The sequence below is a fragment of the Coenobita brevimanus genome, chromosome 47 (assembly GCF_032717465.1).
Source record: "Coenobita brevimanus isolate Jiangsu-jjx chromosome 47, ASM3271746v2, whole genome shotgun sequence".
In the NCBI taxonomy this organism is placed as follows: Eukaryota; Metazoa; Arthropoda; class Malacostraca; order Decapoda; family Coenobitidae; genus Coenobita; species Coenobita brevimanus.
In genome coordinates, this window is record NC_137000.1 from 14,820,250 (window position 1) to 14,837,228 (window position 16,979).

The following is a 16,979-nucleotide window of genomic DNA, read 5'->3' on the forward strand; positions in this document are numbered from 1 at the left end:
TTCCCTTCAGTCCTCCTATGTGGTCCAATTTACACATTAGTCGTTTGTGGGATACCTTGTCAAAGGCTTTTTCCAAATCTAAATACACACAATCCACCCAACCGTCTCTCTCCTGTAGCACATCAATCACTTGAGTAAAAGCTCAACAAGTTGGAAACACATGACCTTTCACTTTGGAGTCCAAACTGACTTTCAGCCAAAATGTTCATCTCCTCCAGATATTTTACCCATCTGTCTTTCAGGATTCCCTCTCACAATTTAGCGACCATGCTGGTCAGGGACACTAGTCTATAATTCAGGGGTTCTTCCTTGTTTCCCCTCTTATAAACTGGTACCACATGGGCCCTCTTCCATTCCCGAGGCACCTTCCCTTCTTCCAGAGAACACACAATTAAACCGTGAATCTTATTTGCCAATTGTTCTGTGCATTCTTTCAGTACCCATGTAGAGATTCCATCCGGTCCTGGGGCTTTCCTTACATCTTCAGTTTCTCGTAATTTATACACTTCCCGCACTTCCACGTTTATATCTTTTATCACTACATTTCTAATCACTTCCTCACCCTCTACAAAATCATTTTCTTTTGTGAAAACCGATTGGACACATTTTTTTCATTATTTCGGCTTGAATTGCCACATCTTTATAGACCTCTCCTTCTACTTTCAGTTTGGTGATTCCTTCCTTTTCTTTCAATTTGCTATTAACAAATCTATAAAACAAGTTGGGTTCTTCCTTACATTTGTCAATTATACCTTCCTCAAAAGTTCCTTTCTTCCTCGTTATGTATTCTTGTACAGTAATCCCTCCATTATCCGATGTAATAGAGCCAAAGGCATGTCTGGAAAGTGGTCCTGTCAGGAAAGAGGGCCCCTGGCTCCTGGACTGGTACTTAAGGACCCTAACCCAGCCTAACTTTGAAAGCCACCTAAATAACTCCCTACCGGATATGCATAGCACATTTTTAACCCTATTTAAAACCCTATTCACACCAATAATGGACATAAAGCATGAAATAAATTAAAAAGAACCAAAGAATGAGGAATTAGAAGTGGCTGTACCTCAGCCAGGGTACTTACAGCATGTCTATGGCTGCCTTCTCTGGCTTTGGCAGTGGTGAAAATGCTCTTGAAGCACATACAGTAATCCAGTGTTGTGCTGCACGTACAGTAATTCTTTGCACTGTGAGTTATAATTGTTTAACACTGCACATTGTTAATTGCACCACACCAGTTTCAACCGCCAGTTTGCACTCCACAGTTAATCCTTTGCACTCTAAATTCTAATTTCTTAACACTGCACGACACTGTAAATTCCTGTGTGGTCTAGTGGCGAGGTATTGCAGTTTATTCACTGTTTATTCACAAAAAACGAGCACATGTGGCTTCCATTACGATAAGCATCTGCTCTCAATCAGAGTTAGGCTGTGACTGTTGATGATGGGGTAACAGAGTTGCCAGATCGCAATGGCCACATTACTAAACTCCTCAATTTTCATTACCAAATTTAACTTTTCATTATTAAATTCGTAAAGCTAACATTTATTCTTCACTAATTATATATACAAGTGGAAATACATGTAATCGCTCTCCTTATAATGAACAGCATGTTGAATATTTTCACGCTATATAGCCTAGCAGAGTAATCAGAGAAAGCAAACAATCCACCATCTCCATCCTGTGTATCCTCATATGTGTGAAAAATCCGTTTGGTATTGCATTATTCTGATTCATTACAAAACGAATTTTTAATTACCAAATTGGCCCACATTTGGTAATGAAAACTACCAAATGGCAACCCTGACAGGGGAGGGGGGAGGAAGGAAGGGGTGAAGGGTCCATGGTGTAACAGCTGTTCGGCGTCGCATGGCAATTTCATATTACGGGTGGGAATAAATTCAGATTTCATGGAGATTTTTTTCTTTTTTTGGCCATTTTTGGGTTCCGAAGGTCCAGGCCCACAATGACCGGTAAGTGGGATGTCCGGAAAGCGGGCATCCGGAAAGTACGGAGATTACTGTATATTCATTTCTAGTTCTTCTATATTCTTACTTTATTCTATTATTAACTCTCTTTCTCCAGTTGTTCCATGCTATGCCCCTCTCTTTTTCTGCTATCATACACTTTCTGCTAAACCAATCCATCTTTCTGTTTTCTTTCCCACTTATTCTTGGCGCATATTTTCCCACTCCTGAATTATAGAGGTCTAGAAAGATATTCCACTTCCTCTGTATCTCTCTTGTTTCTCCGAATTTTCTCCAATCGCATTTTCAAAAAATTTCCTCAATCTTGTAAAGTTTGCTTTCCCAAAGTTGTATTACCCCTGCCTATAAAGCTCATCTCTTGGCACCATGTTCCCTTTTATCACGTGGAACTCAGTGACCACATGATCATTTTTTCCTGTAGGACAGAGATACTTCAAAGATTCAGTAATGTCAGGCTCTTTGGTTAGCAGTAAATCTAGTCTTGCTGGCATGTCATCACCTCTAACTCTTGTAGCTTCTTTGACCCATTGGGTCATTACATTATTCATTGCTATTTTTATCAATATAGAACTCCATGAATCTTCACTGCCTCCTGAGTCCCATTCCTCCCAGTTCACCTCTTTACAATTAAAATCACCCACCAGCATTATGTTGTTGTTTTTCTCAATCATTTTCTGTAGATAACCAACCATGTCTAACAACATCTCGTGGTACTCATCGTCATTCCATGCCCTTGTCTTAGGGGGAACATATAGCACTGAAATGTCTCTCCTGCCATTCCCTCCAGTTTCCAGTTTCATATTTATGACTTCAGCCTTACCCTCTCCCAGTTCCACATCTTCCACACTGATGTTGTTCTTCACTGCTATCATCACTCCTCTTGCCATTTTTTCTTTTTTGTCTCTTCTCCACAGTTTGTATTTACCATCTCCCATATGGATATCAATATCCTTTCTTAACTTGGTCTCTACTAAGCACATCTAGTTCATGTACCCTCAAGTAATTGTTGATTATTAACCTTGCCGATATTAAACCATCAACATTAGTATATGCCACTTTCCAACTTTTTCTACCTATCTATCTATCTATCTATATATTGCCAGACGCCTCAATCCCGTTTGGGGTGGCCACAAACAAATCGCCTCCAAGTCGCCCTGTCCCCCGCCATTTCACTGCCCTGCTCCCAACTCACACACCCCTCTCTCATATACCTCTCCACCCCATCCCTCCATCTCATCCTCGGCCTCCCCCTCCCTCTTCCCCCTTCCACCTCACTCACATACGCTCTCTTCATCAGTCTTTCACCCTTCATCCTCTCCACATGGCCAAACTTTTTCATTGTTCATTATTCCCTCTTCTCTCCCTCTCTTCATCGGTACCACTTCCTTAGTTTCTGATCCACAACTCTTTAATACAACACTGTCTTCTCTTCCTCCGTTCTCTGTTCATTATTTGCCTTTGCTTCCTTTACTAGATCCTTTATCTTAGCTCTTTCTTCCTGATTTGCATCTCTCCTTATCCAAACATTCTTGAACTTCTCCTTTTCTGAAAATTTCCAGGTTCTGTTGACGATTTCATTTACCATTACCTGCGATTTAAACTTTGCTCTAAGTGGCCTCACCCATCCTTCTTCGTACTTTTCTAACCTATACACTTCTTCAATCTCTTCTTGAGCTTCGTTGTTACTCTCTCTCCATAACTACTGATATTATCTCTCTAGCCTGACTCAGTTCTTCTCTTTCCCTTTCTGATCTCACTGTCATACGTTTTTCTTTCATTCCTAAAATTATCACACATTTTTCTTGTCTGCTACATCCCTGACTAAAGATCCTCTACTTCTTAGTACCCTAACCACTTCCTTTTCCACCTTTTCCTTGCTCTTGCTCTGTTGTTCTATAATCTCTTTCAAATTTACATTTCCTTCCTCTTGAATTTTCTTCCACCCCTTGTGTTGTTCCTTGTTTTCCTTAATATGCTTATCTTGCATCCTTGAGTTTGATTCATGCTCATTTTGTTTACTTTTCATCCTGTCCCTCTCTTCTTCCAACCTCTCATTATCCATTTTGAGCTGTTTTATTTCATTTGAGGCAGATTTGTTACCCAATTTTAATTCTGTAACTTGCCTTTCTTGTTCAGCACTGTTTGTGAAAATGTTTTCCAACTTGGTCTGAAGTATCTTCATCTCTTTCTCCTGTTCTAATGTCTGTTCCTGCAACTCTCTATTGTCCATACCTTTTGTAACTCCTGGACATTCCTCTCCACCATTTTCTCGACTCCTGCTACTCTTGTTTGGTTCAGTTTAGTACTGTACTTCCTTTACCTTGATCCTCATCAGAGCAGCCAGCAAATTCACCGCCACCAGGTTTAAACAATAAGCTGTCTCCTTCCGTCATGATGCAATGTACGAAATCTTTCTAATTCCACTGTGTTTTGCATTCTTGTTTGACCGAAATCTGCGTTTCCCCCCCCCCCACTAATATCAGACAGGACCACCATTCACTTAATTACATGACACTTGTCCACATTAAATTCCATTTGCCATTTATTGCTCCTTTCATGAAGCTTATTTAGTTCTTCTTGTAGCTCTTGGCAAATATGTGTTAGTATTTTCCTTTGTATTTTTGCATGATCCACAAACATATTTAGATAACTTCTTTTTCCAATGGTGATGTCTATTTCATTTATATATACTAATAACATAACTGGTGCCAGCACCGAGTCCTGTGAAACTCTGCTAGTGACTTCCTTCCATGATGAGTAATTTCCCCTTAGTACTGTTCTCATTTTCCTTTTCTGCGAAAATCCTGCATCCAACAGTACATACTGCCTTGGACAACTCCTTCATGGTACAGTTTGCATAAAAGTCTTTGGTGCGGTACTTTGTAAAATGCTTTCTTGAAATCTAAATAGATACTGTCCACTCATCCTTCTCATTTCTATATTGTTTTTGCAACTGTATCATAACATGTTGATAGATTAGTGACACATGATTTTCCTTTTCTAAAACAGAAATGCCTTTCTGTTATCATACTGTGTTCTTTTAGATGGTTTACCCAAGCTTTTCTTATCAGTTTTTCTAGTATCTTACAACACAGGTTAGTGATACTGGTCGGCAGTTCCGTGGATTCTGTCTATTCCCTTTCTTGAATAGGGGAACGTTTGCGTTCTTCCAAATATCATGTAGTTTACCTTGACCTAAGGATTCCTTGAGTATTAAATACAATGGTCTGCTCAGCTCCTCTGCACATTCATGTATCACCCAACCTGAAATTTCTTCAGGACCATATGCTTTTCCTTTGTCTAATTTACTTAACTTTGCGCAGTGGCAGTATCGTAACCAATGAGGTCTTGCCTAAGTGACATATTTGCTGCTGCTATAAAGCTCGAATTGGGAAAAGTTGTCAATACCATCTCAGCACTTTTGCGGCACCTCGGTTTGGGTTACCTTTCCTAGAAGGGTAGTCAAGTCGTACACCGCCTGCTAGTGGTGACCTCGCAGACACCCTGTTTTTTTCCCATTTCTGTTCTTTGTTTTTTTTTTTTTTCAGTTTCCTTTATTCTCTCCTAAATTAGGGTGACACAAACGGGGGCGGAGCTACCCGGGTTTATCCCGGGTAGTATTGTATATACTTTTTGCTGTTGTTGTTGTCATTTTGTTTTGTTTTTTGTTCTCCTTTACCATGAGCAAACAACACCAGTGCCCTCGCTGCAGTAGGTCTGTAGCAAAAATTGCACAAGCACTGAAGTGCGCCTACTGCAATGAGTGGGTTCATATAGCTTGTGAAAATATGGGTGCAGGTGACTATCCATTTATGAAAAAGAGCCACCAGCTGGGCTTTCGCTGGATGTGTAGCCAATGTGTTGCACCAGCAGAAGAGGTCTTGGCTGGTGGAGGAAGTAGTACCAAGAAGGAGTTTGAAGATAAAGTTATTGGGCCAATCTTTCAGGAAATTAGAGAGGTTTCAAATAGACTGGAGGCACTAGAGACCAAGGTCTCATCACCCATGGCAGTCACGCAAGATCAGGCCAAGTCATTTACGGATCCTGTTCGCGGGTCTCTCGTGGGGGAAGGGAAGGATCTGCCTGGGGGCGTGATTGAGATCAGTGCTCATGGCCAGAAAAAAGCCATTCATAGTCAGCATGTACTGATTGTAAAACCAAAGAGTGATGCTGATGCCCTGACAAATCAGATGGGACCAGATCATCAGAGGTGTACTTAACTCAGTACCAGTTGATAGCTGTCTTAAGACTAAGGCTGGTGGGTTGGTAATGAAGTTTTCGTCAGCTGAGGCCAAAGGTGAGGCAACTGGGGTGCTGAGTGATCATTTTGGCTCTGAGGGCACTTTTTGCATATCAGAGCCAAAGAAAATGTTGCCTAAAATGACTGTGACAGGCCTTTCCTCTTCCTTGGGTGACTCTGACATCATCCCAAACATTCTAAGAAAAAACAGTAAAATTAAGATGCTCGTTGATCAAGGTTGTACCCTCAAACTTCTCTTCACAAGAACAAGGAATGATACCAAAACTGCTGTCTTGAAGATGTCGCCAGAGGTGAGATCCTCCATTGTAGAACAGGGCAATTACATCTATGTGGATCTTACAAGATGCCACGCTTTCGATAGATTCTGGGTTACACAGTGTCATCACTGTCAAGACTTTGGTCATACATTTGAGAGATGTTCTAGGAAAAATGATGAACCTAAATGCATCTTTTGTGCTGGAACCCATAAATCTAAGGATTGTAGTAACAGAAATTCTCCCAAATGCATCAACTGCTCCTCTTTAAGATATCAAGATGAGAATTCAAATTCACAGTCGGTTGCCCATTTTGCATTGAGCACAGACTGTCCAATTATGATTTCTCATAGGAATAGATTGACTGAAAACACCAATTTTGACCATTCAAAAAACTGACTACGTCCCTCTTAAACCAGTTAAGGATGGGTCTTTTGAATATTCGTTCTATCCGTAATTAGATAGACTATATTAATGAAACTCTAAATCAGCATGAGCTTGACATTTTGTGCCTGACTGAAACCTGGTTGTATGAGTCTGATATCGATATTATTCGAAATGCATTGCCTAAGACACATTCTATTATTAGTATTCCCAGGCCTGCTGCTGACTATCCAGGAGGAGATGTAGCACTCATCTACTCGGCAGAACTGGCAAACGTTTTTCTCATTAACTCAGACCTGACCCCATCTTCATTTGAATTTATGGAAATATTTAAAAATTTCCATCAGAATACCATTAAAATTGCAACTGTCTATCAACCAGGTCATCCGGGCAGAGATCGAGGTTTTATGGAGGAATTTGGACAGTTTCTTGAAGGGTTTTCTCTTAAACCTGGAGGACTTCTTGTTTGTGGTGATTTCAATTGTTGGGTTGACAGTCCAGAGTCAAAACCATTTTCTTCACACTTCCCTGAGTTGATCACAGAGAACAATTTTTTCAATCATGTGAGTAATCCAACTCATGTCTCAGGACATGTCCTTGACTTGGTCTTGTCCCCTGTTGGTTGCAGGTGCGTATCAGAGATGGAGGTTGACTCATTTGACCCCCTCATCTCTGATCATGCTCTGATCACTCTTAGTTTTGATGTCCCGAAATCCCCTTCACATAAAAAGGTCATCAGGTTCAGAAATTACAGGAATGTTGACCGCCAGTTGATGTGTCAGAAATTGATCAACGTTTAACCTCCATTGATTCTTCCAGTCTTTCTTCTGATGAATTGGTTGATATCTACAACAATGAGCTTAAGTCAATTTTTAACCATTATTGTCCCGAGGCAGTAAAAACAATCACAGTACGTGATGATTCTCCGTGGTATGGTCCATTCATTAATTCTTTGTGTAGACAACGTAGAAAGGCAGAACGTGACTGGCGCTTGCAGCGGACCGAAGTAACTAGTTTGCGTTATGTTTTTGCGAGAAGAGCAGTCGTTCACACTGTAAAAGCCCAAAAGGCTAGGTATTATCAAAATAAAGTCGATTCATGTGGTGGTGATAAAAAAAATCTGTCTGCAGTTGTGAACAATTTGGTTGGTCGGAGGAATGTAACTGTTAAACCAACTTCTGTATCTGATACCCAATTGGCTTCTAATTTTTCTTCATTTTTTACAAGTAAGATATCTCGTATAAGAAGTGCTTTAGACAACAGTTCTCCTAGTGAAGCATACTCAGTTGACTTCCAGCCACAGTGCACCGGGGATCATTTGCTTTCTACATTTTATCCGCTGGATATAAACAAAGTCAAATGTTATATAAAAGAACTTAATAAAACATTTTGCTCACTCGATCCATGTAACATGTCACAACTACCTGATGTGTATGAGCATACTGCAGACTTTATCTGCAACATAATAAATAGATGCTTCTTAGAAAGTAATTTTGTGCAGTCTGAGAAACATGCTTTGCTTAGGCCCCTAATTAAGAAACCTGGCCTTGATGTCGAGAGCAAGACAAATTATCGTCCCATCTCTAATCTGTCTTTTTTTATCCAAGATTATTGAGCGGGCCATACTCGATCAACTCGTACCACTACTGGTACACAACAGAGTTGTTCCTGTTGTTCAGTCAGCATACAGAAAATACCATTCAATGAAACTGTACTAACAAGGATTCAGAGTGACTTGGTGGCAAACACTTGTAGTGGGATGTCCTCTCTCCTAGTTCTGTTGGATCTGTCTGCAGCTTTTGATACAGTAGATCATAAATTATTGTTGGACGATTTGTATTTTTATGGCATTCACGACAGTGCCCTTTTGCTCTTTAAGTCATATCTGTCGGACAGATCTCTGAGAGTGGTTGTTGATTACGCTAGCTCTGATTCTGCTCCCCTTCTATTTGGAGTCCCTCAAGGATCAGTTTTGGGTCCAATTCTATTTACTATCTACACAAGTAGTTTATCGTCTCTACTTGATCCCCATGATGTGTCCTATCTTTTTATGCTGATGACACCTAGCTCTATGTTAAGATGTCAAATATCACCGATACTAAGACAAAGCTTGAATCTCTAATGTCTGATATTAAGATTTGGATGGCTAAGAGGAAGCTTAAGCTGAATGATTGTAAAACTGAGATCATCATCATCAGAGGAAACAGAAGGAGTGATGACACTGATAGTGCCCTGGCTTTGAACATTGGTGTGTCACAGCTTCATCCAGTCAGTTCTGTTCAAAATCTGGGTGTTTATTTTAATTCTAGGTTAAATTACAAAGAACATATTAATCAGGTTGTAAGAGGGTGTAACTTGCATATCAGAAATCTGTACTCCGTGAGAAAATTCCTGAATACACAGTGCCTCTTAACATTGGTCCATGCTGTGATCTTGTCTCGTGTTGATTATTGTAATTCACTGTGGGTTGGTCTTCCAAATAATATTCTAACAAAAGTTCAGTTTGTGTTGAACAGGGCAACACGACTTATCTTTGGTCTCCCCCCGAGAACCTCAACTACCCCGTTTTTGATTGAGTTGCATTGGTTACCAGTAAATGCTAGAATTGAATTTAAACTGTGTCTTATCACATTCAAGGTTCTTAAGTTTGGTGAACTGAAATATCTTGCTGAATTGTTAAAACTCCCATCGGCACGCCTGGGTGTGATGTTACACAATGAAGATGATTCCTTGCGTCTTGATGAGCCAGGAGCCATCCACAAGTCATCTTTCTCTGATCGTTCTTTTGCGAATAGAGCCCCTAGATTATATAACAGATTGCCATTGTCCATAAGACAACTCTCTACTGTTGAATCCTTTAAGAGACAGCTGAAAGCCTTTCTTTTTTCAAAATTCTATGACCTGGAGAGAGGTACTATGACAGATGATTATAGGGTTTAATTATTGCCACTTTCATGTATATATAATGCAGCTTGTATTATATACAAGAAATGTCACAATTTTTGTAATCGTAAAACTAATGTATGGGTGTCGAGCGCTGGTGAATTCCCAAAGGAAGAACTGGCGCTTTTGAGAAACAAAAGGCCAGATTATTATTATTATTATTACTCATTTTTCTGCTATTTGTATATCTGGTAATACATGTGGGCATGCATGTGCCTTATCAACTCTTTCAAAATTATTTTCTTCTGTAAAAACTGATTGGAAGTTCTTACCGTACTTAGTGCTTCACAGATATCTTTCTCTTGTGTATAGATGATCCCCTCATCAGTAATGGATTGCATTTTATCTTTAACTCTGGTTTTGCTTAGGATGTAGCTGTAAAACACCTTAGGCGGATCACTACTTTTATTTATAATGTCTTCCTCAAACTGTCTCTGAGCCTCACTCCTCATCTTTGTATACTCATTTTTGGCCTGTTTATATTTGTTATATGCCCTCTCACTCTTGTGACTTATGAATCTATTCCACTGCAAATCTCTTTGCTTTTGATTTTTTACATTCTGTATTAAACCATTTCTTTAGTTTCATTTCCGTTTCTTTGTGCTGAGGGACAGGGCCGCATTTACCAATAGGCCAAGTAGGCCATTAGCCTAGGGCCCACCAGTATCTGAGGTCCCAATGAAACTAATGTAATTTGTGCACAATGTGCCAGAGTATAACCTTGTTTCAAGTGTACACTGAGTATTTCAATATACTGTATAATACATTCAGAACCATAAGGGCCCCTGTACATGGATAGGCCCACAGTGGTCTTCAACCAGTGGGCCATGGCTCACTGGAATCCCATATATAAGATTTACAGTATATGATATACAACTAATTTCATTAAAAGGAATGATGTGTTACATTGTGTTGACATTTTTATTTCTTACATTATAATATTATGATATTATGTAATATATGATGACATTTGGCCACTGCAAAATATTTACAGTATAGTAAAATATCTATCTATCTATCTATTGCCAGACGCCTCAATCCCGTTCGTGGTGGCCACAAACAAATCGCCTCCAAGTCGCCTCGTCCCCCGCCATTTCACTGGCCTGCTCCCAACTCACACCCCCCTCTCTCATATACCTCTCCACCCCATCCCTCCATCTCATCCTCGGCCTCCCCCTCCCTCTTCCCCCCTCCACCTCACTCACATACACTCTCTTTGTCAGTATTTCACCCTCCATCCTCTCCACATGGCCAAACCACCTCAGTGTATTCCTCCTAACGCTTCCTATCACATCCACATCCACACCACAATGCTCCTTTATATCCTCATTTATCAGCCTATCTCTCCATGTCACTCCACAGGCTCCTCTTAAATAACTCATGTCCACTGCTCTCACTCTTGACTTGTGTCCTTCCAGCAAAGTCCAAGCTTCACTTCCATACATTAGAGTTGGTATCACAATACTGTCATGTAGTAACTTTTTCACTTCCATGCTCACTTCCCTGTTTCTTATCACTGCTTTCAAAGAACCAGCAACCTTTCTTCCCTGCTGTACCCATTCAAGCACTTCACCCTCCAAACCTCCATCCTTACTCATCACACTACCCAAGTACTTAAACGTACTCACATTTTCCAATTCCTCACCATCCAACCTCACTGTACATTCACTGACTTCACCTCTCTCAAAGACCATCACCTTACTCTTTCCTACATTCACCTTTAGATTCCGTTTCTTGCACACTCTCTCAAACTCATCCACCAAGCCTTGCAGCTCTCCTTCGTCTTCACTCAACAACACAGTATCATCTGCAAACAACAGTACAAGGAGTTTCCAAACACTACCCTCTCTCACCAGGGCCATTCCAACATCCACTACCCTATCTTGTACCTCTTTTATTACCCCATCCATGTACAGATTGAACAACCATGGAGATATGACACAACCCTGTTTCAACTCAACCTTCAAAGAGAGAAATTCACTCAGTTCACCATCCACACACACTGCAGCCTTAGCACCATCACACATACTCTTCACAGCATTCAACAACTTCCCATCTACTCCATATATTCTTAATACTTTCCACAATCCTTGTCTATCCACCCTGTCATATGCTTTCTCCAAATCCATGAAAGCCGCATACAACTTCTTTCCCTTCTCTGGAAACTTTTCCACTAAAGATCTAAGAATGAATATCTGATCTACAAAACCTCTTCCCTTCCTAAAGCCTCCCTGCTCTTCTCCAACTAATTCCTCTGTTCTTTCTCTAACTCTGTCAATAAGTATCCTACCATACACTTTTCCTATTATACTAAGAAGACAAATGCCCCTATGATTACCACACACTTCTTTTTCTCCTTTTCCTTTGTACAAGAGAATAATTATACCTGACTTCCAATCCTCCAGGACTCTACCCTCCTCCCAGGGCAATCTACACATTTTCCACATCTACTACTATCTCTCCCCCATGCTTCAGCATTTCACCACACACTCCATCAATTCCTGGGGCTTTCCCTGATTTAACTTTCTTCATTGCTTCCACAACTTCTATCCTACTGATTTCTTCTTGTTTTCTCACCTCCCTCCTTCTCTCAGCCATTCCCCAGCCACTTATACTCGCATTACTTCCATCCTCTATGTATATATTATCTCCATCTTTTTACTAATAGTCCAAGCTTCACATCCATATAACAACACAGACCAGACATAAGTTTTAACTGCTCTTCTTCTTGTTCATATTGAAAGGTGTCTGTTACTTAGTGTATTTCTCATTCTGAAATGCCTTCTTCGCTTCAGATATTCTCCTTTTAATTTCTTCGTTACATCTACCATCTTCCGTAATGTAGCTTCCCAAGTAGCAAAATCTTCTCACCTGCTTAATCATCTTATCACTCACTCTTACACTGCACCCAGGGACTTGTGCCTTCTTACTAACTACCATCACTTCCGTTTTATCCACATTAATTTTCAGACCTTTTTCTTCACTCATCTCCTTTACCACTGTCAAAATATCTTGAAGTTTCTCCTGAGTGTAAGCAATCAGTACCGTATCATCTGCCTACCTTATATTGTTCATATTTCGTCCTCCAATATTAAATCCTTCTCGTCCTTCAGCTGATCTCATTATCATCTCGCTGTACAGGGAGAACAGATCTGGAGATAGAACGCACCCCTGTCTTATTCCTCTTCTTATATCTGTCCAATCACTCTGATCTGCTCCCACTCTTACTGCCACTTTCTGATTCCAAAATAGTTTGTATATACTGTACAGTAATTCTTAAGTCTTTTCAATCCACTCCAATACTTTTGAATATATCAGTTAAATCTTCATGTTTGACTCGGTCAGATGCTTTCTCATAATCTATAAAACACAATTACATATCTCTCTGCATCTCTATACTTCTTTCAATTAACATTCTTAGTATAAATACAGCATTTCTTGTTCCTTTTCCATCAGTAAGGCTATATTGCCCTTCTGCTATCTCATTCTTTATCTATGCTCTAATTCTCTCTAGCACCATCCTTAAAGTTACTTTTACTATTTAACTTATTATACTTATAGTTCTGTGTTTATTGCACTCTAGAGTTCCCAGTTTCTTTGGTATAGTTAAAGATATTGACTTACACATATTGTCACTGAGTTCTCCACTATTGTATATATTATTTGCAACGCTGGTTATCTTTCTATTACTAAACCTTCCCAGAGCACGCAACAACGCCATTGCCATACGAGCTTCTCCAACTGCCTTTCCTGCCTTCATTTTTCTAATTGCATGGAAGAACACTTGGCTGCCAAGCGTAGGGCTAGAAGAAAGGTATACAGGACAAAGTCTGACTCACAGAGACTTTTATTTGATAACCTAAATCATGGTGAAAGGAAAAATATAATATTTAAGGTGGCATATCAGATGAAGAGGGATAATCGGGATATTATAGGGGAGCAGTGTATGAAGAATGATGAAGGAAGGGTAGTGGTGAACAGTGAGGATATTAAAGATGCATGGAGAAAACATTATAGCCAGTTGTTGAATGAGGAGTCTGACTGGGACAGGGAAGGTTTGGAGCCAGCAGATCCAGTGTTTGGCCCTTGGCCTTTGATTGATGCTGCTATTGTGAGTGAGGCAATAGGCAGGATGAAGGTGAGGAAGGCAGCAGGTATATCTGGGTTGACTGCCGACATGTTGAAGCCTCAGGAGATATAGGGGTGAGGTTAGTCACTGGCCTGATAAATATGATTATTTATGAGTGTGTTGTCCCAGATGATTGGTAGAAGAGTGTAATTGTAAATGTGTATAAAGGGAAGGGTGATGCTCTGGAAAGAGGAAATTATAGAGGTATAAAACATTTAGATCAGATAATGAAGGTAATGGAGAGAGTTTTAGAAGGTATAATTAGAGAAAGAGTGCATGTTGATGAGATGCAGTTTGGGTTTATGCCAGGTAAGGGGACCACTGATGCCTTATACATTGTTTGAGAGCTTCAGGAAAAATATATTGGTAAGAAAAGGGATCTATAGTTTGTTTTTGTTGATTTGGAAAGTCTTTGAGTGGAGAACTCAGTGACGATATGTGTAAGTCAATATCTTTAACTATACCAAAGAAACTGGGAACTCTAGAATGCAATAAACACAGAACTATAAGTATAATAAGTTATATAGTAAAAGTAATTTTAAGGATGGTCTATCTATCTATCTATCTATAGCCCGATGCCCTAATCCCGCAAAAGGTGGCAGCAGACAAAACGCCTCCAAGTCGCTCTGTCACCCACCATTTGACTACCCTCCCCCCAACTCACCCCCCCCTCCCTTATATACCTCTCAACTCCATCCCTCCACCTCATCCTCGGTCTACCTCTCCCTCTCCCTCCCTCCACCTCACCTACATACACCCTCTTAGTCAGTCTTTCATTCTCCATTCTCTTCACATGTCCAAACCACCTCAGTGTATTTCTCCTAATCTTCTCAACCACATCCACATCCACCCCACAGCATTCCTTCACTTCTTCATTCGTCAACCTGTCCCTCCACGTCACTCCACATGCTCCTCTCAAGTAACTCATTTCCACTGCTCTCACTCTTGACTTGTTCCCCTCTTGCAAGGTCCATGCCTCGCTTCCATACGTCAAGGCAGGGATCACAATACTATCATGCAGTGACTTCTTAACTTCCATACTCATGGTGCTAGAGAGAATTAGAGCATAGATAAAGAATGAGATAGCAGAAGAGCAATATAGCCTTACTGATGGAAAAGGAACAAGAAATGCTGTATTTATACTAAAGATGTTAAGTGAAACAAGTACAGAGATGCAGAGAGATATGTATTTGTGTTTTATAGATTATGAGAAAGCATCTGACAGAGTCAAACATGAAGATTTAACTGATATATTCAAAAGTATTGGAGTGGATTGAAAAGACTTAAGAATTATATACAAACTATTTTGGAATCAGAAAGTGGCAGTAAGAGTGGGAGCAGATCAGAGTGATTGGACAGATATAAGAAGAGGAATAAGACAGGGGTGCGTTCTATCTCCAGATCTGTTCTCCCTGTACAGCGAGATGATAATGAGATCAGCTGAAGGACGAGAAGGATTTAATATTGAAGGACGAAATATAAACACTATAAGGTACACAGATGATATGGTACTGACTGCTGACACTCAGGAGAAACTTCAAGATATTTTGACAGTGGTAAAGGAGACGAGTGAAGAAAAAGGTCTGAAAATTAATGTGGATAAAATGGAAGTGATGGTAGTTAGTAAGAAGGCACAAGTCCCTGGGTGCAGTGTAAGAGTGAATGATAAGATGATTAAGCTGGTGAGAATATTTTGCTGCTTGGGAAGCTACATTACGGAAGATGGTAGATGTAACGAAGAAATTAAAAGGAGAATATTTGAAGCGAAGAAGGCGTTTCAGAATGAGAAATACACTAAGTAACAGACACCTTTCAATATATGGATGTTGTTATATGGATGTGAAGCTTGGACTATTAGTAAAAAGATGGAGATAAAAGTTGGAAGTTTTTGAAATGTGGTGTTGGCAAAGGATGTTGAAAATTTCCTGGACAGAGAGAATACCAAATGAAGTACTAAGAAGAATGGATATCAGAAGAGAATTATTGGTACATGTGAGAGGAAGACAGGTGAGATTTTTAGGACATGTTATGAGAAGAGGAAAGATAGATAACCTGAGATTAATGGGAAGAGTCCCAGGTAGGACAGCAAGAGGCAGGCAAAGAGAGAAGTATATGGATGGAATAGTAAGAACAGTGAGGGGAGAATACACGGCTGGACAACTACTGCAAATGACAGAAGATAGAGAGGTGTGGCATTCCATGGTCGCCAACGTCTGCAGGGGCACGACACTTCGGTAAGGTAAGGTAATATGATCTTTCCGAGATAAATCCTGAGAGAATGAAACCCCAAGCATGTTTAAAGACGATGCAGGATTGAGTTGGATAGTGTTAAAAAATTAAAGGATACTCCTGCGGAAGATTTTGTTAGGTTGGAAGATGTACGAACTGAGGTTTTGATGCATTACAAACAACAAGATGACTTTTAACCAAATCAGAGATAAGAGTCAGACATTACGTGAGCCATAGCCTCATCCACTGTTTATTGAAATAACTGCTGAGATGGGTGTTGCGGGAAGCGAATGGAAAAGTGAAGGGTGGAGTCATCGGCATATGAGTGGATAAGGTTAGATGTACAACTTAGGTAACCGATGAATAGAAGGAAGAGAGTTGGTGATAGGACAGAGCCCTGTGGAACACCACTACTGATAGCTCTAGGAGAAGAACGGTGGCCATCTACAACAGCAGCTATAGAACGACCGGAAAGGAAGATAGAGATGAAGGCACAGACTGAAGACCAGAAACTGTATGAGGGCAGTGTGGGAATTAAAGATTTATGCCAGACTCAATCGAAAGCCTTTGAGATGTCAAGTGCCATGGCAAAGAATTCGCCAAAGTTCTGAAATGAGGATAATCAGGAGTATGAAAGGTGGGTAAGAAGACCATCAGTGAAGAGTCCCTGGTAGAACCCATACTGATGATTGGAAACAAGCTTGTGATAGGAAATGTACTTTAAATTATTTTTGTTAAGAACAGACTCAAGAACTTTTGAAATACAGGATGTTAAGGCAACTGGGTGATACTTAGAGG

The 16,979-nt window shown here is 40.2% G+C and overlaps 1 protein-coding gene across 1 annotated transcript in view; it reads right to left on the minus strand.

The window, feature by feature from the left end:
• Window positions 1–16,979, minus strand: part of LOC145399057 (L-asparaginase-like) — a 484,302-nt gene that overhangs the window by 97,565 nt on the left and 369,758 nt on the right. Inside the window, 1 exon segment of the mRNA XM_080271799.1 lies at window positions 9,395–9,437. Within this exon segment, the coding sequence (XP_080127925.1) occupies window positions 9,395–9,437 (43 nt within the window).